At 36.1% G+C, this 23,333-nt stretch overlaps 1 protein-coding gene across 1 annotated transcript in view; it reads left to right on the plus strand.

The window, feature by feature from the left end:
• ELOVL2 (ELOVL fatty acid elongase 2) overlaps window positions 1–23,333 on the plus strand; it is a 94,024-nt gene that overhangs the window by 57,782 nt on the left and 12,909 nt on the right. The window contains exons 3-6 of the mRNA XM_015587266.2: window positions 5,917–6,040; window positions 13,427–13,490; window positions 18,083–18,261; window positions 21,281–21,358. Coding sequence (XP_015442752.1) covers window positions 5,917–6,040; window positions 13,427–13,490; window positions 18,083–18,261; window positions 21,281–21,358 — 445 coding nt within the window. The remainder of the gene's footprint in view (window positions 1–5,916; window positions 6,041–13,426; window positions 13,491–18,082; window positions 18,262–21,280; window positions 21,359–23,333) is intronic.

The raw sequence follows: 23,333 nt of genomic DNA on the forward strand, positions 1-23,333 counted from the left end.
TTCACCATGATCAAGTTGGATTTATTCCTGGGATGCAAGGTTGGTACAATATCCACAAATCGATGTGATATACCACATTAACAGATTGAAAGATAAAAGTCACATGATCCTATCAATAGATGCAGAAAAAGTTTTCGACAAAATCCAGCATCCATTTACGTACAAAACTCTCAGCAAAGTGGGAAGAGAGAGAACATACCTCAACATAATAAAGACCATATATGATCAACCCACAGCTAACATCATATTCAAAGGGGAAAAGCTAAAAGCGTTTTCCATAAGATCAGGAACAAGACAAGGATGTCCGCTTTCACCACGGTTATTCAACAGTATTGGAAGTCCTCGCCACAGCAATCAGACAAGAAAGTGAAATAAAAGACATCCAGATTGGAAAGGAAGAAGTAAAACTGTCATTATTTGCAGATGACATGGTACTATATAGAGAGAACCCTAAATATTCCATCAACAAAACTGGTAGTACTGATAAATGAATTCAGTGAAGTTGCAGGATACAAAATTAATATTCAGAAATTGGATGCATTTTTATACACCAATAATGAACTATCAGAAAGAGAAATTAAGAAAACAATCTCATTTACAGTTGTATCAAAAACAATAAAATACCTTGCAATCAACTTAACCAAGGAGGTAAAAAATCCCTGTACTTGGAAAATTGTAAGTCATTGAAGAAAGAAATTGAAGACAATTCAGATAAATGGAATCATAAACTGTGCTCATGGTAGGAAGAATTAATATCATTAGAATGTCCATAGTACCCAAAGCAATCTATAGATTCAATGCAATCCCTACCAAAATTCCAATGGCATTTTTCATAGAACTAGAACAAATAATTCTAAAATTTATAAGGACCCTGAATAGCCATGGCAATCTTGAGGAAAAAAAGAAGAAACTTGGAGGTATCACACTACCTGATATCAAACTACACTACAAGGCTATAGTAATCAAAACAGCATGGTACTGGCATGAAAACAGATACATAGATCAATGAAACAGAACAGAGCCCAGAAATAAATCCATACCTATATGGTCATTTAATCTACGATGAAAGAGACAAGAATATACAATAGGGTAAAGATAGTCTCTTTAATAAATGGTGTTGGCAAAACTGGACAGATATGTGCAAAAAAATGAATCTGGATCACCTTCTTACACCATATACAAGAATAAACTCAACATAGATTAAAGACTTAAATATAAGACCTGAAACCATAGAACTTCTAGAAGAAAACATAGGCAGCAAACTCTGATATTTCTATTAGTAATTTTTTTCTGATATATCTCCTTGAGCAAGGGAAACAAAAAAAAGAAAAGAAAAAAAGAGAAGAAAAAATATGCAAATGGAACTACATCAATCTAAAAAGTTTCTTCACAGCAACAGGAGCCATCAACAAAATGGAAAGCCAGACTACTGAATAGGGTAAGGTATTTGCCTATGATACTATCCAAAATCTATAAAGAACTCCTACAACTCAACACCAAAAAAAAAAAAAGTCCAATTAAAAAATGGGCAGAGGACCTAAATAGGCATTTCTCCAAAGAGTACACACAGATAGCCAGTAGATACATGAAAAGATGTTCAGCATCACCAATCATCAAAGAAATGCAAATTAAAACCACAATGAGCTACCACCTTGCACCTGTCAGAATGGCTATCATCAATAAGTCAACAAACAAGTGTTGGAGAGGATGTGGAGAAGAGAGGAACTCTTGGCCACTGTTGGTGGGATAGCAAATTGGTATAGCTACTATGGAAAACAGTTTTGAGGTTCCTCAAAACATTAGAACTACCTTTCGACCCAACAATCACACTTCTGGATATTTATCCAAGGAAAACCAAAATACTCCAGAAGATTTATGGACCCCTGTGTTCAGTGCAACACTATTCACAATAGCTATGATATGGAAGTAACCTAAGGGTCCATCAATAGATGATTAGATAAATTATGGCACATATTAACAATGGAGTATTACTCAGCCAGAAATAAATAAAATTTTGCCATTTGCAATGACAGGATGGACCTAGAGGATATAATGCTGAGTGAAATAAGTCAGAGAAGGACAAATACCATATGATTTCACTTATATGCTGAATCCAAGGAACAAAAGAAACAAACTAAATGAAAATGACTTACAGTTATAGAGAACAGATGTGATTGCCAAATGGGAGGGGGAGTTGAGGGCTGTGTGACAAGGTGAAGAATGAAGTACAAATTAGTTGTTACAAAATAGTCACAGCGATATAGAGTACAGCATAGGGAATATAGTCAATAATGTGATAACTACATTTAGTGTCAGGTGGGTACTAGACTAATTGGGATCACTTCATAAATTATGTAATGTATAACCACTGTACTATATATCTGAAACTAATGTAAAATTTTAAAAATTCAGTCTATAACATCCAGATTATGCAACTTTTTATTAGTAATTTGAATATTGGTACCAAAGTTTTAAAATATACTAAAGCTAAAGGGACAACAAATATATATTTAGAAATTTGGATAATCTTATCCGAGTGCAAAGGTGGGGCTGAAATGAAGAAGATAAATTCAAAAGTAATAAAAGTTTAAAATTGTATTTAAGTTTTTTTAAAAATCTGTTCTATGATTGGTAGGGCTTGAATTTGATAGTAACAAAAGTTCTAGATGATATTTGTTGACAAGAACTAACTGATGCAATGTGCCAATGCAGTCTTATACTTTAATAGAAATAATAGCTTGATCAAAAGAGGCCACCAGTCTTTCTGCACTCCTCCTTGAGTAAGCCACTTTCAAGAAATTGTATTCAGATACAGAAAATGTAAGAAAAAATACAGTCAAACCTATGATTTTATTTCTGTTTGGAGCAATGTAGACACTGACTAAGTGGGTTTGTATAGACAATTACTAAAATGCCTGTGAAACGAATAGTGATATAATTAGTATAAAACATTTGAATTTTATAGAGAAGAAAAACAGAATACTTTGTAGATTTGTAAAAAGTAAGCAAGAATGCAGTAGTTTTATAGTAAAAGTACATCAGAAAACTAATAGCTAAACTGATAATCTGGGTCTAAATCATCGCTACTCAAAATGTGGTCTGTAGATCAGTAGCATTGACATCACTTGGGAGCTTGGTAGAAATGCAAACTTCGAGCCCCTCCTAGACTAATGGAATGAAAGTCTGTATTTTAACAAGGTCCTCAGGTGACTTGATCATTAAAGTTTAAGGACATGAAAAACTCTGAACTTTAAATGTATTCAATGAAAGCTTTATAAAGCTATAAACATGATGTCTCCAACCTTCTATATCTTCTTAAGGCACGATGCAGTAATTTGGGTAAGTAATAAGAAAAATGAAGGACAATATAATAGTGATGGCTTATTTGACTATTACATTGTCCTTCCAGGCAATTCCATCATTCTTACATTTTTATATTTTTAAATGTTTTTAGTATGGATTGAAATGATGACATAATTCCTAGGTTGGTTAAATAGCAAAATGTTTTAAGATATAGAAAAATAAGATTACTAAGATCCCATAGTGTGTCTTAGATTTATAAAAGGGGTCCACTGGATTCATATGTTAACTGCAAGATAGAATAAGTTTTTTCTATTTTTAAAATACATAAACAGATTTTTTCTTTATTCTTTGGAAGAATGAAACATCAAAAAAAGAAAGTAAAAAAATAAAATGGGTTCAGTATTCCCTGATGATATACAGATTGTTGAGTGTTAAGGATCTTTCAAAATATATTGGAAGCCAGATCACATATATTAAAGTATAGCTAAGGATGCAATAAATGTAAATATCAAGTGACTACCGTGAAGATTTAGAAGAGAGTTTCATTAATCCGTATAATAAATATGAAGTGCCCATTTTGTGCCAGGTATTGTTCTTAGAATTGAGGATAAAATGGACTATTAACGCTTATATTTATTAGAGGACCCAGACAATAAAATTAATCAGCTGGTGGAAATTTGTATGTAGATTAAGTGCTGTAAGGAAAAATAGAGTAGGTAAGAAAATGGAGAATGATTCTGCACCACAGACTAGGATGCCACAAAGCAGATGCTTTTTTCCTCTTTGTAATTAGGCCCATGAGACATGGATCAGGGAAACATGTAAGGAGTTGCTATTTGACTAGATACTGAATGACTTGAGATAGGGAACGATGTGGGGGAAGTGGAATATAACAAAGCTGCAGTAATATTTTATGTCCTAAAGAAGACTTCATGTCCTCCGTTGAGTGAGACTGCCCTGCAGTGTCAGAGTTACCAAGAATGCAGATAAAATCAGCCCCTATTTTCTTCATCAACTTAGTGTCCTGAGATGTACTACAGCACAAGAACATGAGCGTGAGCTCTGCCAAAGCCCATTCTCTGCTATCCCAGCTCTGAAGCCTTTCAATCTGAAGGTATACAAAGATGGATTGTTACTGAACTTTATTCAAGTTTCACACAACAGTACCACTGGAGCTCACAGCCTCAATTTCTGCAAATTGAAAAGCTTTTGTAAAAATCATATATAATAAATATCAAATGTCTGGCACACATCGTTAGACAGGAGCTATTATTACCAACTATTATAGTTAGTTCATTTTCCTTCTAGATACTTTGACTGTCCTGATTAAATTGATATAAGACAGGTTAACAGGAGAAAAATTTAATTTCATATGTATGGGAGCACCATAAAGAATATGAGACTCAAAGAGTGTCCATAGCTGGCAGCTTTTATACCTTTAACACAAGGAAACAATAAGTTTGTGAAAGATCAATAAGACAAAGGGGTTTAGGCTTGGAAAAGCAAATTAATGAAGTAACAAGGCTTGTTTATATAGCCTTCTTCCCTAAAATCCCTGTCTGGTGATAAGGATGCCTTCTACCCTTTTCACATGGGAGATTTACTTCCTGCTTTTAGAGGGAAAAAGGAGGGTCAGTGTCCTTCCTGTACCAGTTGTTTCTTAAGTAACTTTAATTCAAAAAGTGGCATATTTTGGGGTAGTATATTCTGCTATCCTTCAATTTATATCTGTCATGAAATGTGGTAACCAAGTATAAATGTTCCACAGATTCTTCAATACCTTAGTTTCAATCTTATGAAAATTATTCTATAACATAACAATTTAGAGTTACCATGAATAAATAAATACCTATTCCCTACCCTCAACCTAACTAAGTGTATTGCTCCCTCCGGAGTATAGTAGGGGGAGGTCAAGATGTTGTGTGGGTTGGCCTCTCAAAGGCAGTTTAGGGGTATGAGTGTAAAATAAGCATAAATATATATCATGTGAAGTCAACTGCATGAAAGCCAAATAATTTTGTCTTTTAGCCATCCTCCAAACTTCCTAGTTGTGTTCACAAGTGTGAACACATTTTGACTCTTCAAATACATGAGAGACTGAAGTAAGCGTTCGGATACTATGTCTTCTTACAAACTTAACAGTCAGTTTTGTTATCTTAATGGCTTTGGCTCATTTTAAAAAGCAGTGAGGAAGGTAGTTGGTGGTGGGAAATAACTATTTCGATTAAATAAGTGTCGCTAAAAATGTTCTATAAAATTATATCAACAAAATAGGACTAACACCAAGATTTTGAGTCACTGGATTTTTATACAACATGATGCCTATGGCAGATACATACCAAAAACTACAAAATGCCTAAACATGAAGGAATGGCTGAAGGAGGGAGGAAAGGAAGGAAGCAGGGAGGAAAGGAAAAGTGGAATGAAGGCAGTAAAGGGGAGAAGGAAAGGAATAGAGAACGTAAGAGAGGGAACAAGGGAAGTAGCAAGAGAGAAAAGAGGGAAGGAGGAAAGGAATTAAAAACAATCTGGAGTTCTATCATTTAGAGATTAGAGAAACCACAGACCGAGTTTTCACAGTAGGGTTTATTTCTGCTTTGCTTCTTGTTTTAGCTTTTGTAAAATAGTCCTTAGTCATGGTGCTGACAATTCTGATTGCAAGACTACTTTTGCTGAAGAAAATCTGAGTTGTCACGGTGTTCAGGATGAGGCTGTACCAACAGCGATCACAGAGTTTGTATGTTCACAAACAGACCAGGAAATGGCTTTCTTTGAGATGCCCTGCTTCATGTTGAGCTCCAAATAATGCAGTTAGGGCTGAGTGGGAATCCCAGTCAGCATCATGGTGGCAAAAACCTAGGTGTGCACTTTATGGCTCTCCTATTTCCCAGTATTCTCAGAAAACAACGGTTGAGGCAGGAGTGCATGGTGGTCCAATCCACCAGTCTTGGGAGTTGGGTGTCACATGACCAGGTAGAAGGAGCAGGTGCTGATCACCGTGGTGTTATGCAACACTGCTCCTGGTGGTAAGGATGAACATGGTGCGAGAGGTGGTTATGGCAGTTATAGTGGATGTGGTGAGGTGAGTGGAGGCCAGCTTGCTCTGAGTTATGGCTCTTCAGTCAAATGCATTTCTGGTGTTCTTGATTCTTTTCTGTAAATGCTACTTTCCATATAAAATCATTTCTCTTCAGCATGAAGAACATCTTGAACACACTTCGTAGTGCAGGTCTCCTAGCTACAAGTTCTCTCACTTATGCATATATGAAAATATCCTTATTTCACCCTCATTTTTGAAAAATATTCTCCCCTCCCCTGAAGTCCCCAAGCAACCATGATTTGCTTTCTGTCATATGAAGTTTATATTTTCTACAGTTTCATGTAAGTAGAAATATATAGTATGTACTCTTTTTGTCTAGCCTCTTTAATGAAGCTTCATAATTTTGCGATCCATCTACGGGTGTGCATCAGTAGTTCACTCCTTTATATTGCTGAGTTGTAGTTCATTGTATGGCTATACCACAGTTTATCCATTAACCCGTTGATGAGTAATTAGGAGGTTTTCATTTTTTAGTGATTATAAGTAAAGCTCCCATGAATATTTGTGTATAAGTCATTGTATGGATATATGCTTTTTTTTCTCTTTAAATACCCAGGAGTAGCATGTTAGATCCTAGTTGAATGTTTATGTTTTTACTAAACTGCTAAACTGTTTTTCCAATGTGATTGTACATCACTTTTTTATATTATTTTTTTTCCATTATTGCCAGATGTGATAAGCAATCAGGAATACACAATTAAATAAGGCCCTACTTACTTCCAATCTTTCCATCCTACAGCTATTGCTATAAACAGCCACAAAGGGAATTCAAAGTCATAAAACATGGATTTTACTATGTGGGCAAGGAGAAATCACTGAAGTTGTCCTAGTCGTGAGCACAGAGAATTTTGGCAAAGAATTCTGTGGGCTGGGGTACTTGAAACATTGTCTGGAGGAGGGGAAGCTGTGACCATAGATAAGCATGTCCCTTGTCTCAAAGGATTTTTCCCTCTGTGTGGAGGGGTATAGCCAAAGGATGACAGAGTGGGGCTGTCTAAAGCATTGAGTTCAGGAGAACACCCCTTTTGCCTAAGGGCAGTACTATTTCTCTCTCTCTCCTAATCTGTCCAAATTTTAACCATCTTGAAACCCCATCTTAAGTCCCCATTCCTAAATCCTCCATCATTGTGGCAGTTCTCTGTATCTCCCTCTCAATGGTTTTCTGTTTGCCTTTGTATTTTTCACTTTCCCAATTTGTCTGTAAACTTTTGCGTTGGTTAACTATCTCTATCCCTTTTTTCTTCAAATGTCCAACAAAGTACTGTGTACACAGTCACTATTCAAAGATGCTGGTTGAATGAATGAAGTGCTGGTTTTTCCTAGATCATAGGTGTTAGTCTTGAAAATTGTCCAGCATGCTTTTGCATTTACACGTATAGAAACTAGTATACAGTTAGTTATTCATTGCCGAAACTCTGCTCTGTCATCCTTTGCTAAGTATTCATCCTTAGTTATTAACTAACACTACCAAAACTCTATACTTAAAATTATGTTTTACTAATCCAGGGTAAATTTTGATTTGTTCTTCTGATCTCATCTGATCATTGTCTTTAGACTACATTCCTTACTAACTATTAAATAACCCAGAAATAAAGAAGTAATTTTTTCAGGTTTCTGATTTTCTAAGCATTGACTTTATTTCTGTCAAATAGGTCAGTAGAGACCCTGGCCATTACCATTTCCCAGATGAGTCATGTGTCAGTGTACCTGTATATGCTGATCCTTCTCCTTCAAATGCTCTTTCTTTCCTTCTCCATCTAGATGATGCCCTAGAGTCTTTCAAAACTCAGCGACAACAGCAGCTCTTCCTGGCAGGCTTCTCTTTTTAAGAGATCTAAATTAAATTTCCTACCTCTATGTCCTTTGTGTTTGTTTGTTTCTTTCAGATATACAATGTAATGATTTGATATTTTGATATATTGCAAAATGACCACCACAATAAATCTTTTTACATAGTTATATTTTTTCTTGTGATGAAAACTTTTAAGATCTACTCTTTGCAACTTTCAAATATAAAGTATTAACTATAGTCACCAACTGTACATGTCCATGGCTTAACTGTTTTATAACTGGAAGTTTGTGCCTTTTGGCCACCTTCACCCATTGGTCCACCTCCCACACACAGACCCTCCGCCTCTGGCAACCACCAATCTGTTTTCTGTATCTGAGTTTTAGATTTCTCCATATATGATCATATGATATTTCTCTGACTTATTTATTCACTTAGCATAATGCCTCCAAGGTCTGTCCATATTGTCAAAAATGGCAATGTTTCCTTCTTTTTTATGGATGAATATTTCTTTCCTCTATGTTCTTACAATATATATCTATAAAATTCTTTCATCATATTTAAGACACTAGGTAATTATTGCTTTACTTCTCTATTATGCTATGTGAAGATAAGTACCGTGTCTCATTTGATTTTGTATTTCACCATCTAACATGGTGCTTGCACATAGTAATGTTAGGTAATTGGTTAATGAATCAGTAAATTAAACTGAAAAGAATGGAATGCCCCTTCTCATTCATCTTTCTCTGTTCTCTCTTCATATCATCCTCTCTCACTTTTCTTTCTGCTCTTCCACTGTGACTGCATTTCTGCAAGATTATAGAAATAATACAAGCTTTCTGACTTTTAATTGAGTATTCTGTGATCTACAGATGTTGGAAAATGGATTTTGAACCTTAGCAAATATACTGAAAAAGCTTAAACATTTGTGGGTGGATGTGGCAATGAAAGACAGATTTCATTGGTATTTGTATGAGGATGGGTACATCAGTAAGGTTAACATATTTTGCTCAAGAATAAGAGATCTAGACAGATCTGCCCTGTTCTAATGGCAACAAAAATCACATTCTGTCACACTGAGATGTTAAGTAACTGACCTTTCTCGAGGTCTCCAGAGATATCTTTCATAGAACCTAAAGATAACACTGTTTAAAAACTTCCAAGCTTTGTTTAGCCCAGGTGCTTTTTATAGAGATATTAGGAAATAATAAAGTTTCTAATACACTGGCCAGCAGTAGTAGATACTAATAAATGTTAGTCTCTACTCCTCATCCTCCTTCCTAAAGTTCCCAAAGACCTAAGTTTCCTTGAAATTTCTCTCAGGATTATCCAATATCCACAGTGTGGTGGTTAAAATTTGGGAGGAATATCTCAGCTGAGGGGGTTCCCCTGTGAAGAATGAGGGGACTCAGCACCGCCCCCCAGGGTTCCAGTGCCAGGGAGGGAAGTCCTCAAGACTTTAGGCTGTGAAAACCAATTGAGACTCTGGCTGAGTGAGGCAGAAGGCTTCTGGAGTCCCAGGAATTCCTCTTAAAGGGCCTGTGCAGGGACTTACTTGTCCATGGACTTTCTCGCTAACAGACTCACTTGCTCTGAGCTCCAGCACTGGGGTAGCAGCTCGAAAGGCCCCAGGGAAATATAGGGAGGAACTGAATTATTTGGCTTCAGGGCAAGGGCTAGAGGGGCAGCTTTCTCCCAGAAGAAGTGCAAGCAGAAGCCCTTGTTCTTTTGTTGAGCCCTCCCACTATCCAGCATTCAGATGTAGATGGACGTGATATATCAATCTCCATCAGCCTAGCTAACATAACACCATTGACCCCTCTTCCCTGATGGTTCTCTGAGATTCTACCCCACCCAACTTGCAGGCCCACCCAATCCACTTTGAATGGCAGTTCTTTACAAATGGTCGGTCTTGGCTCATGCTTTAGCTTTTTCTAAAATCTCTCAAAGGTTCACGTACCCAAACAAGCAGCATCTGGCCTGGGTATGCCCTGTACCTCTTGCTAAGTAGTCCCAAGCCCAACATTAGCAGCAGCTAGCCTTGGTTCACAGCTTAGTCTCTCCCAGGCAACTCCAAGCCCAGCACAAGTAGCAATCATCTGCAGATCACTTTGTAGCTCATACCAAGTGACCTTGTCTTGCACCAGAGCCCCTCCCAAGAGGCCCCAGAACCAACACATGCAGTAGCTAGCTTCAAACCACATCAGAGTACTACCCAAACACCTCTACAAATGACACACCTAAAGGGCAGACTGGGCAGGCACCAGAGCCCTGCTAAAGCAAATCTTACTCCATAGGGTCAGCCCCTGCTTCTCCACTGTAGTTACTGCCAGTCTTCACAACACATCAGCCTGAAGGTCAATCCCTCCCATTGATATACCAACAGCAACCAAGACTCAAATATAGTAGGAGGGCACACACAACCCCAACAAGGGGCATACCAATAGCACACAGCTCAGGTGACCAGAGAGACTGTGCTACTGGGCCCCACAGGATGCATATTCTACATAATACATAAAGGCAAACACAGGGAAGCAGCCAAAATGGGGAGACAAACATGTACCAGATGAAAGAACAAAACAAAGCTCCAGAAGAAGCACTAAACAAAATGGAGACAAGGAGTCTACCAGAGTTTAAGAAGCACAAAACAAAATGGAGACAAGGAGTCTACCAGAGTTTAAAATACTGGTTATAAGGATGCTCAAAGATCTCAGTGAGAACTTCAACAAAGAGACAAGAAACATAAAAATGTAGACAGAAAATAAGAACTAGTCAGAAATGAAATATAATAAATGGAGAATACATTAGAATAAACCAATAGTAGAGTAGATGAAGCAGAGGACTGAAGCAGCAGTTTAGAAGATAAGGTAACAGAAAACACACAATCAGAACAGCAAGAAGATAACAGAATCCAAAAAAGTGAGACTAGTTCAAGGGCCCTCTGGAACAACATCAAGTATAAAAACATTCTCATCATAGGGGTATCAGAAAAAGAGAGAGAGCAAAAAATTTAAAAACTATTTAAAGAAAAGACAACCTGGTGAAGGAAATAGACATACAAGCCCAGGAAGGGCAGAGAGTCCCAAACAAGATGAATTCAAAGAGGCCCATACCAAGGCACATCATAATTAAAATGCCAAATATTAAAGACAGAATCTTAAAAACAGCAAGAAAAATATTTAGTTATCTACAAGGGAGCTCCATAAGACTGTCAGCTGATTTCACAACAGAAACTTGACTGGCTAGAGGGATTGGCAGGAAATACTCAAAATGAGGAAAAGCAAGGACCTACAACCAAGATTACCCAGCAAAGCTATCATTTAGAATCAAAGGACAGATAAAGAGCTTCCCAAACAAGAAAAAGCTAAAGGAAGTGTTAAAAAGATGAAGGAGGAGAAATATAAATAATAAAATGGCAACAACTACATGTCTATCAATAATTCCTTTTAGTGTAAATGGATTAAATGTTCCAATCAAGAGACATAGGGTGGCTAAATGAATAAGAAAACAAGACCCTTACATATACTGCCTATAAGAGACTCACTTCAGATCAAAAAGCATACACAGATTGAAAGTAAAGAGAGGGAAAAAGATATTTCATGAAAATGAAAATGAGAAAAACAAAGCTGGGGTAGCAATACTTACACCTGACAAAATAGATTTTAAAACAAAGGCTCTACCAAAGGACAAAGAAACCCAAAACACTACTTCAAAGGGACATATGCATTTATATATTTATTGCAGCATTATTTACAGTAGCCAAGATATGAAGTCAACCTGGGTGTTCATCAGTGGATAACTAGATAAAGATGATGTGGTACATATATACAATGGACTATTATTCAGCCAAAATATATATATGAAATCTTGCCATCTGCAATGACATGGATGAACCTACAGGTATTGTGCTGAATGGAGTAAGTCAGACAGAGAAAGAGAAATGTCATATGATTTCACTTTTATGTGGAATCTTAAAAACAAAATAAATGAACAAACAAAACAGAAACACAGAAATGGGTGCTAGATTTATCAGGTGAGCATAAGATATATAAATGCCTAATCACTGTGCTGTATTCCTGAAACTAACATAATATTGTATGTCAACTATAATTGAAAAATAAAAAATTATTTCCAAAGTAAATAAAAAAGAAAAATTAATTTCTCAGGATCAAAGTCACCAATAAGGAATAGGTCCAAATGGTGTGTGCCAGTAACCAAACATGTAGTTCTTCTTTTCAGATGCCAGTAAATTAATTGTCCTCTTTAGCACTTACACTTTTTTTGAGAATGGGGTATTTTTGCACTCCCACTATCGATCATAGAGAACATTTTCTATGAACTTCTGGGAGTTGTCATACTCATCTATAGCCAGGGACCAATCCATTGGCCCCAAATCCTCATCAAAGATCTCTTTCCCAGGAACATTGGGGAAAGCTCTGTATCTTTTATTTGCTTGAAAAGGTGCTGCAGACCTTTGTAGAAGGTTAGGGAACACCTTAGGTATTTTGAGCAGTGTCATAGCAGACCAGCATGAATAGCTAAATCAAGAGCCAGAAGCCAGTTTATCAACCTTAAGAATCTGAGCAAAAATTCTCCAATCCCAATTTGAATTCAGTTAAAGTGGCAATAATTTGTACCCTAGTGACACCATTTATTGTAATATTAAATAGATGCTAATTATTAAAAAGTTTTGGAAATAAAATATAAAGGTGATGGGAAAAAATGGCTATAATGCTTTATTTCCTTATTTGAAAAACAAGCCCCCTTTAAAGCTTTAGATTCAGCTTTGTGATACAATTCAGCTGAATTTTCATTTAATAATTACATTATATCCTGCAGGAATAGACTTTCTCTGTCACATACAACTCCTATTAACTGCAACAATAGAAGTTGCTTATGGGAGTGTTTATAACCCTAAGCATTTTAGATGGAAATGAAATTAAAGTCAATAACTCTTCAATGTTCAAATGTACAAAGCCTGTTTTCAGGACTCCTCTTGCCTAAGGAAATGAAAGAGGAATTGTTTCCTTCCAAATCCTTATAGGCTTGTGAGAGGTGGGGCCACTTTTACTAATTTACTTTTTTTAAGTCTTTGCAGTCAAAAGTCCTTGAAGCTAGGACCCTTGGAGATTCTGTGAACTGTACATTGTTGATAGTGGTTTCTTCTGAGAGTTTCCAAAACCCACTTAAATCATTTTTAATTTTTTAATTAATCATTTTTTAATTTTTTTCAGGAGCATCTAAAGGCTTTTGATGATGAAGTCAATGCTTTTTTGGACAACATGTTTGGACCTCGAGGTAAGTGAACTACTTGAGAACTTAATGTGGAAGGAACACAGTATTTAGTTACAGAAGATTATATCACTTTTGGTGTCTTCAAAACAGCATTTAACACTGAGAAACTTAACTTCCCTCACCTTTGCTATCCTTCTCTTAGAATATATAGAAGTCCTCATTTCTCCTGCTCAGCCTCTCTTGGGATTAAAGTTCTGGGAGTGGGAAGCAGGAATAGAATGCAGTGTAATACTTCCTTTGGTGTCTCTCTCTAGCTACCAAAGTTACTAAAAACTGGCCACCAAAGCAGGCTGTAGCTTTCCTTCTGAATATATTCTACTTCTCTCTCTACTGCCCATTCACCCCCACCTTCCTCACATGCATAGTCATGTATAGTCTTGCTTCCCTTACAAGTCTTGACAGATTCTCTTTAAATATGTGTGGGCTTTCTCTGCCCAGGGCCATTAGATTGAGATTCTAAGCTATCAGTCATTCCTCCGTTACCAGTCACTTAGACTACTACAGTGTGCCAATTGATGTATATTTAATGACTAAAAATCAGCACTAAGTCATTATAAGGTATCTTAACTAGTCTCCCTTTTTCCAATCATTTATTGTTAGCTGGAATAATACTTTAAAAGCCTAAATCATAGTATATGGTACTCTAGCTTAACACTTATCAGTGTCTTCCCAGTGTCCTTAGGATTAAAAACCAGATTTTGTATCATGGACTACATACCCTTGGATTATTTAGCCCCAGCTGCTTCTCTAACAGTAAGCACCATTATTCCTCATTCATTTTGACATCTGACATCTTTCACTTCCTCAAATATGTAAAATTCTTTCATACGCTGCTCCTTGAGCCTGGAATTCCTCCCCACTATCTTCTACTCCATCCCGCAATATAGTGAGCCCCTTCTCATACTTCAGGTATCAGCTTAAATGTTACCTTCTCAAGTAGGCTTTCCTTAACAAAGATATCAGGGAATTTGCCCTTCTGAAGGAGCCCCCTTCTTATTCTCTATTTCAACCTCTGTTTATTTCTTTCATACACATTATTGTTATTAATAGCTCTTTCTCCCATGAGGTCAGGAGCCATGACTGTTAATCTCCAGTGCTTATTACAGTTCCAGGAACATATTAAGTCCTATATATTTTGCAAATAATAAATTCTAAACAATATGTTTTGTTTTACTTGAGCCTTGGTGGTTCACAAAGCTGCGAAAAATCTGCAAGTTATTTCCTCAGCACTACTGGGTGAGGGGAGGGAGGAGATGATGTTTCCTGTTCCTAAAGTCTTTAAACAGAATCACTTAAAGATTATTTAGCCCACTCTCCAGTTTCTATACAGGCTCTGTAAACTATTCTAAGTCATTCTAAGTGAATGACTATATAGTTTTAATAAAATGATATTCTTTGATTATATAGGGCTTTTTAAAAAATGCTTTCACAGAGTCTGGTTTTATTTTTTCTATTTTATCCTTGTGATGATCCATTGGGATAGGCAGGACAGGATACCTATATCTCATACCATACTTTATTTAATATGATCTCTGCCTTACAGTTCTAGTGGGTAGTGTAGAGGGCATGATGCTTTAACTTGGTCTTGGAGGATTTTTTGGTGATTGGCTTTCTATTTGACACTTCTACTAGTGAGTTAAGTAAAAGTCTCCCTGAGCCAGCTTCACACTGAACTTTGCTGTCAGTAAGATCTTCATGATCTGGAATTATGTGAGTATGGGATCAATTAAGGATTGGATTACAGTTATTTACTCAGCTCTGGTCATTTTTATGAACATTTCCTTTGTAGAAAAAGAGACTGTAAGGTCGGCAGTTCACCAATAGACTACTAGGTGATCTCCACAATGACAGATAGCCTGGCATCCAGGTCATCACAAATCCTTATCCCCTTCCTAAAAGTGGCACAAGCTTCAGTTGACTGACAAGCCACCTAGTAAGCTTCTAGGTGTCCCCAAGTCTTTTCTGATTTTACCTACACCATATCATCAAGTGATATTCTGGGCAAATACCTGACACAGATGCAGAGCTAACACTTCTCAAGCCCCAGAGATAATCTTGTCATGAGTATTTGTTCCATCCTTTGGTTGGAACAGTTATGATCCTCCATAACAGTTGTGGCAAATATTTATAGGACCATGAAATAAGAAAACGAAAAACTTCAGGTGCTGTATTAGTTTTTCAATATGTGCTTACCTCAGTGTGCCAATTGATATATCTTCAATGACAGTTTCCTCTCAAATCAGCATTAAATGGATATGTTATAAGTGAGACAGAATAGAAATATAAGACCTAGTCTCTCTCTCATGGAGCATACACTGTAGTTGGGAGGGTAAAACTAGCACATCTGAAACAATTGGAAAGCCATGAAGTAAACCATGTGTATTAGTTTCCTAGGGCTTCGGTAACAAAGTGCCACAAACTGCAACAACAGCAGTTTATTCTCTTACAGTTCTGGAGGCTACAAGTTTGAAATCAAGATGTTGGCATGGCCATGCACCCTCTGAGGTTCTAGGGAAGGATCTGTTCCATGCCTTTCTCCTAACTTCTGGTAGTTTCCAGGAATCTTTGGCATCCTTTGGTTTGTAGATGTATCACTCTAATCTCTGCCTCTGTCTTCACATGGTGTTCTCTTTGTGTCCCTGAATCCAGATCTCTCCTTATAAGGATACCAGTCACCTGGTTAGGGCCCAGCCTAATCCAGTATGATTTCATCTTAACTTAATTACATCTGCAAAGACTCTATTTCTAAATAAGGCCATAATCACAGATACCAGAAGTTAGGACTGGAACATCTTTTTAGGGAACACAGTTCAACCCATAACTCCATAAAAGGAGATAGCTGGTTAGTGCAAGTTACTTAATTTTTTTTTACCCCATGTGGCTCAATTTTTCTCATATGTAAACTGGGGATAATAATATCACCAATATGTCTGTTACCTTAACTGTGGTGATGGCATCACAGATATTTACATATGTCCAAACTCATCAAATTGTACACATTAAATATGTGCAGGATTCTGTGTAATCAAGTATACTTCAATAAAGCTGTTAAAAATAATATATATAATATCACTTTGAGAGTTAAATAAGTTAATACATGTAAAAGGCTTGAGAACAGTGTATAGCACAGAATTAGTGCTCAGCAAATGTTATTTATAATAACAGTATATAGCCATAATAACAAATTATAAAATGATAATTTTTTTGTCATGCTGATGAGAAGCTGTAGTTACGAAAAGAACAGTAGGAAATGGCTCCCTTCAGAAGGCAGTACCTTTATCTGAGTATTAAAGAGATGAGTAGGACTTAGATATGGAGAAAAACATTAGGAAGTGGCACAAACTTTTATGACAGATAATTATGAGCTAATTGTATGAAAGGTAATATCTGTGAATCACATGAATGTTCCTTTCTTACCTTTTTTATCTCTATCACAAATGGGAGAAGTTTATAGAATAAGTAATGAGGTATAGCTTGAGAAGATACTTTCCATAGCAATGGCACTCTGTAGGGTGGGGTGTTTTAAAGAGAGACTGGGGTAGATGGAATAGGGTAGAGCAGAAAGAGGGACTGAGATTAGGAGAACCACAGATATCAAGAAAAGGGCATTATCTTTTGGAGAAACCATTTCCTTACAACTGTACTGACAGATTAAACACAGCATGCAATTTTTATAATTCTGGGCCAAACCATTATCTTTATTTAAACAACAATTTTAAAAAAGCAAAATAGAGAACACAAGTCATTTTGTACCTACAATTATTTTCAGGTGTTGCTAATTATAGATCTGTTATGTATGTTTTGTTTAGGTTTTTAAATTTTCACTCTCCAGAGGAAGACATTCTTGATATGTTTAGGTCCTTGCCTCCTGGCTGTTTGTACTTCTAGTGCATGGTCAGGTTTGGGTCCCTGGCTTTATTTTCTACTCTCAGTTCTGAACCATCAGCCCTCAGGCTTCGCCTTCACTGTCTTCAGCTGTCATGCTTGCATCCCATTGCTCTGTTTGGATCATCTGAACTCTAAACCCATTCCTGGTTTACTGCACAACAATCCTAGGCAAATTCCAGGGAGTGTGAGTTTTAGGAATTAGGGTACAGTATCAATATGCTTTCTTTCCTGTCTCCTCGAAGCTTCTCCATAGGAGGCAGCAACAAGGTATGACACACCAGAAGTCAGATGTGAATTTAAATCCTGACTCTGCGGCCAACTATTGTGTAGCTTTTTGCAAGTTACTAAAGCTTTCCGAGCTGTCTTATCATCCATAAAATGGCATAACATACTTTATATTTACTGAGTTAGAATAAATAAATACAGTAATCGTTCGAAAGTAGACATTCAAGAACTGTTACTTTCCACCTTCATTACCTTTTCTTGTCATTCAGTATTCCCCTTAAGCCCTGTTTGCTCCATGAAACCTTCTTTAAACTCTACTGGTTTCTTCTTCTTCACAATAACTCAAATTCAGCTTCTTTAATGCTGTGTCATTTTGTTCTCTGTTGTATCTGATATGCGCAAATAAAATGTATGTGCCAATATGTTATAGCTAAACAGAAGTGTTATTCTTCAGGATTCTCACTGCATGTGTTTCTTTTCAGATTCTCGAGTCAGAGGATGGTTCATGTTGGACTCTTACCTTCCTACCTTTTTTCTTACTGTCATATATCTACTTTCAATATGGCTGGGCAACAAATATATGAAGAACAGAAAAAAAAAGGGTATCCTTACCTTGTATAATCTCGGAATCACACTTCTCTCCATGTACATGCTGGCAGAGGTAAGTGTTTATGTAGCTTAATCTGTAGTTGAGAGATTTTTAGAAGCAATTAAAGCTAGCACACTGGAACTATCCAAGGTTATCAGTACTGTTCTTTAAGAGTTTGAGAACTTGTTCCAGCGTTTGATATTATTACTATTACTTCCAAAAGCCCTAAAAGCCTTTGTTTCTAACTCGAATTATCTTATCCCAATTTAGGCCTCTTTCTTGGGCCCTGAGTCTCTCATTGTAATTTAAAACACAATTTAGATCTGAATGGGCCTTTAAAGATCATATGTTATAATTTTCTCCTTTTACGGATTATGATACTGAGGCTTAGAAAAGTTACATGATTTGCCTGAGAATAAACAGCTGTTGAGTAAGAGTATTTTTTTAATTAAATACCAAATGCAGTTAGTTTGACTAAAATATATACTTAAAGAATACTCCCTGCCTCTTTAGGCTACTGTGATAGTGCCATAGCTATTTCTCAGGACTGACTTCTGGAGGCCTGAGTTGACATTCCAGCTCAACTCTAGCTGCCCTCATTACATCATGTACTCCCCATTTCTTTGTAAAGTATCAAACCCGAGTAATTTTACAAGAAAAAAAAAGAAATTGTCCTGCCTTAGAACCAAAGGCCTAGGAAGGAGGGAGGGAGCGATGGAAAGAGAAAGGGAGAGAAGGAGGTGGGGAGGAGAGAGAGAGAGAGAGAGGGAGAGGGAGAATGAGCATGAGAATGAATAAACAAACATAAAACCTTTTTAAGGAAAAATTAGGATAAAATCATATAAATTATAAATGGCTGTTAATGGCACAAGTATAGCTGTTTTCTTGGTGTCCTTGAATTCTAAAAAAAATAAATCCTTGACTAAAATATAGGCCGTCTCGCCCATAGTCTAATCTGTTCATTCGTCTAATAAAATCCACCATTCTAATAATGATTAACAACTATTACCTTAAATAACTGCAATAAAACTGCAATCATGGAATTTTAGGCATCAGCCAGAATGCAGGAAGTGGGATTTGGAGTCAGGAAAGCCATGCCAACAACTCTAAAATTATACACATAGGTGCTCGCTAATTTACCTAACTCTGAATAGGGAATTTTTATTTTAGATTCTTTACTAGGTGAATTTTAGTTCACTAGGAGAGTATGTGAGGTATTAATTTATGGACTTAATTTCTTTGTATACTCTTCATCGGATTGTTGTCAGAAGTAGCAGCCGCATCAGAGGGGCCAGCCTGTAGGTCTGACTATATTGGAAGCTCCAATACCTGCCAGAAACTTTGGTGTAGTGGACTCAGAAGATCTGAATTCATGTGTCAGCTTTGTCACTTTATCTAATTTTAGAGGAGTTACTTAGGAGTTACTCTGAACCTTAGTCAACTTATCTTTGAAATGGAGACATGATATTTGTCCAGCTGAACTCATGAGTTAGATGTGAGGATTAATCAGTTCTGTTTAGCTAACGTGCAGTGAGCACTTAGGAGGTGCTATGAAGTGTACTAAACCCAGGGGATACAGAGATAGAGAGACAGGGTTTCAGTACTTCAAATGCTCACCGACAAGTATAAGTAGGAGTTAGTAAGTGTGGAAGGCTTTGTACATTTTAAAGGGAATATTAGTCACCATTAACAGGAACAAAAACAACAGTTTAGTGTTTGAACCACCAAGTAAATGGTTTCTGCCTTTTCGGGAGAACATCTACACTGAGCAAATTCCCCTTTATGAATTTTATACACCGCTTATCGACTGTTTCTCTTCTCACACTTTTATATCTCTTGGTTCAAAAATCACTACTGTCACTTGCCTCCTAGCCACCTCTGATTGTAAACTTTCAGAGCAGAAATAAGGTCTTTTCTTTGACACTTTTGGGGTATATTCCATAGACATCAGTCAAGTGATAGGATGAGTTAATCTTGCTAATTTGTTATGCCCTGGCCTGATGTTTGCTTAGTCCCGGAAATTACTGCTAAAATTATTATCAGGATAGTGGAGTAAGGACAAGGGTTATAAAACATTCTAAATGTTTTTAATGGTTCATCTCTTTTTAATGTTCAGCTCATTATCATCCCATCCCTCCCTGTTCTGTATATATATTTTAATAGTTCTATACCATTACCCATTTCTGATAAGCAACAGAAAATAGTAGGTTTTACATAAGTATTTATGTAAATCAAAGCCAAATACCTTATATTCTAGAATTTTAAGTTTCTTCAGTAATAATGAGAAGGGAGAAAACTTTCGTAGAATTTTCTACAAAGAATAAAAAACATTTTCTTATGTTGATGTAGAAAGAACACTAGATAAGGAATGAGAAGGTCTGAATTTCAATCATTGTTCTACCACTTAAGCAAATCATTTACTTATGTATTTACTGAGTACTTTTTATACTCCAGGCATGGGTCAAAGAAATGTAGATGCGGAGATGAGCAAAAAAAGGAGACATTTTATGGAGCTTTTTGGTTTTTGATCATGGGGAATATAGACATTAACCAATTACAGTTACATAAATGATTGATTACCATGTTATCATAAATTAATAAATGGCTTAAGAACCTTTCTTAGTCCTAGTTTACATATATGTAAAATGATAATAAATATGCACTTCATAAAATTAAGACGATCAAATAAGATAAATATGTATGTATAAGCCAGTATAAGATATTATTAAAATTTTAGTATTATTTCCTCACATTTCTTTACATTTAATTCTACATTTTACTCGTGGAAACATATGACAAGATAATTCCTTACGCTAAATATTTTGTTATTCAAATGATAGCTAAATCCTGATTCTTTTTAGATTTAATTTCTAAAAAGGTCAGGAGTAAATTATATTAAGAAATATAACCATTGATATTAATTCATAGCAAGAATTAAATAATTTGATAATTAGTATTTGAGGACAGGATTGAGTCAAACTCAATCCTGGGAAGTTTCTACTCAAACCCAATTAGAAATATGGATGGGAAATTCAGTTTTGTCCAAATTCTTGTGTTGATTCCCCACCTTCCTTTCTTGATTCTTCGGCAGCTTATTCTCTCCAGTTGGGAAGGAGGCTACAACTTACAGTGTCAGGATCTTGCCAGCGCAGGGAAAGCTGACATCCGGGTGAGTCATGAAAGCAAATTAACCATCTGTACACATTTCTCATTGAAAAGGAGAAATCGCTTTCTCCTTCTAGATATGAGAATAGGGGCTGGGATTAGATAAGGAAGGACTCCTATTCTAATAGAAATGTTTGGTGACAAAAATGTTTTCCAAATGTCCAACTTTGGGAAACTGAATAAACCATGGTACATCCATTGAATGGATCCCTTTCAAAATGGAATGAGAAAGGTGTCTGTGCTATTATAGAGTTATCTCCAGGATAATACTCACCTGGCACTGTACATAGTTATAACAGTATTATTGACTATATTCCCTATGCTGTACTTCACATCCTCATGACTATTTTATAACTACCAGTTTGTACTTCATCATCCCTTCAACTTTTCTGCCCAGCCCCACAACCTACCCCCCATATGGCAATCATCAAATTTATCTATGAGTCTGTTTCAGTTATATTAGTTTATTTTGTTCTTTAGATTCCAGATATAAGTGAGATCATTTGGTATTTGTCTTTCTCTGACTTATTTCACTTAGCATAATACCTTCTGGGTCAATCCATGTTGTTGCAAATAGTAAGATTTTATTTTTTTCTATGGCTAAGTAATACTCCATTGTATTTATGTACCACATCTTTTTTATCCATTAATCTATTGATGGACATGTAGGTTGCTTCCACATCGTGGCTCTTGTAAAAAGCACTGCAGTAATCATAGAGGTGCATATATCTTTTTAAATTAGTATTTTGGATTTCTTCAGATAAGTAGCCAGAAGAATTTCTCAGTCATTAGATACTTCTGTTTTAAATTTTTTGAGGAACCTCCAAACTTTTTTCTTAGTGGCTGTACCAATTTGCAATCCCACCAACAGTGTATGAGGGCTCCCTGTTCTCCACATCCTCACCAACACTTGTTTTTTGATTTATTGATGATAGCCATTCTGACAGGTGTCAGTTACTGTGGTTTTAATCTGCATTTCTCTGATGATTACTGAGCTTGAGCATCTTTTCATCTGTCTATTAGCCATCTACATTTCCTCTTTGGAGAAACATCTATTCTTCTGCCCATTTTTAATTCGATTTTTGTTGTTGTTGTTGTTGAGTTGTATGAGTTCTTTATATATTTTGAATATTAACCTCTTATCAGATTTACCACAAAGGAATATCTTACCCTATTCAGTAGTTTGGCTTTTCACTTTGTTGATAGTTTCCTCTGTGAAAAAACATTTTAGTTTGATGCAGTCCCATTTGTTCATTTTTCTTTTTGTTTCCCTTGCTTGAGGAGATATATCAAAAAAAATTACTAATACAATATCAGAGTTTATCGCCTATGTTTTCTTCTAGAAGTTTTATGATTTCAGGTCTTACATTTAAGTCTTTAATCTATGCTGAGTTTATTCTTGTACATGGTGTAAGAAGGTGGTCCAGGTTCATTTTTTTGCACATATCTGTCCAGTTTTGCCAACACCATTTATTGAAGAGACTGTCTTTACCCTATTGTATATTCTTGTCTCTTTTGTCACAGATTAAATGGATGTATTTCTGGGCTCTGTTCTGTTCTATTGATCTATGTATGTTTTCATGTAAGTACCATGCTGTTTTGATTACTATAGGCTTGTAGTGTAGTTTGATATCAGGTAGTGTGATATCTCCAACTTTGTTCTTCCTCATGATTGCCGTAGCTATTTGAGATCTTTTAGATTTCATATAAATTGAAATTATTTGTTCTAGTTCTGTGAAAAATGCCATTGGAATTTTGGTAGGGATTGCATTGAATCTATAGATTGCTTTGGGTACTATGGACATTCTAATGATATTAATTCTTCCTACCATGAACACAGTTTATGATTCCATTTATTTAAATTGTCTTCAATTTCTTTCTTCAATGACTTACAATTTTCCAAGTACAGAGTATTATTTTACCTCCTTGGTTAAATTGATTGCAAGGTATTTTATTGTTTTTGATACAACTGTAAATGA

The sequence above is a fragment of the Pteropus alecto genome, unplaced genomic scaffold (genome assembly GCF_000325575.1).
Source record: "Pteropus alecto unplaced genomic scaffold, ASM32557v1 scaffold121, whole genome shotgun sequence".
Classification (NCBI taxonomy): Eukaryota; Metazoa; Chordata; class Mammalia; order Chiroptera; family Pteropodidae; genus Pteropus; species Pteropus alecto.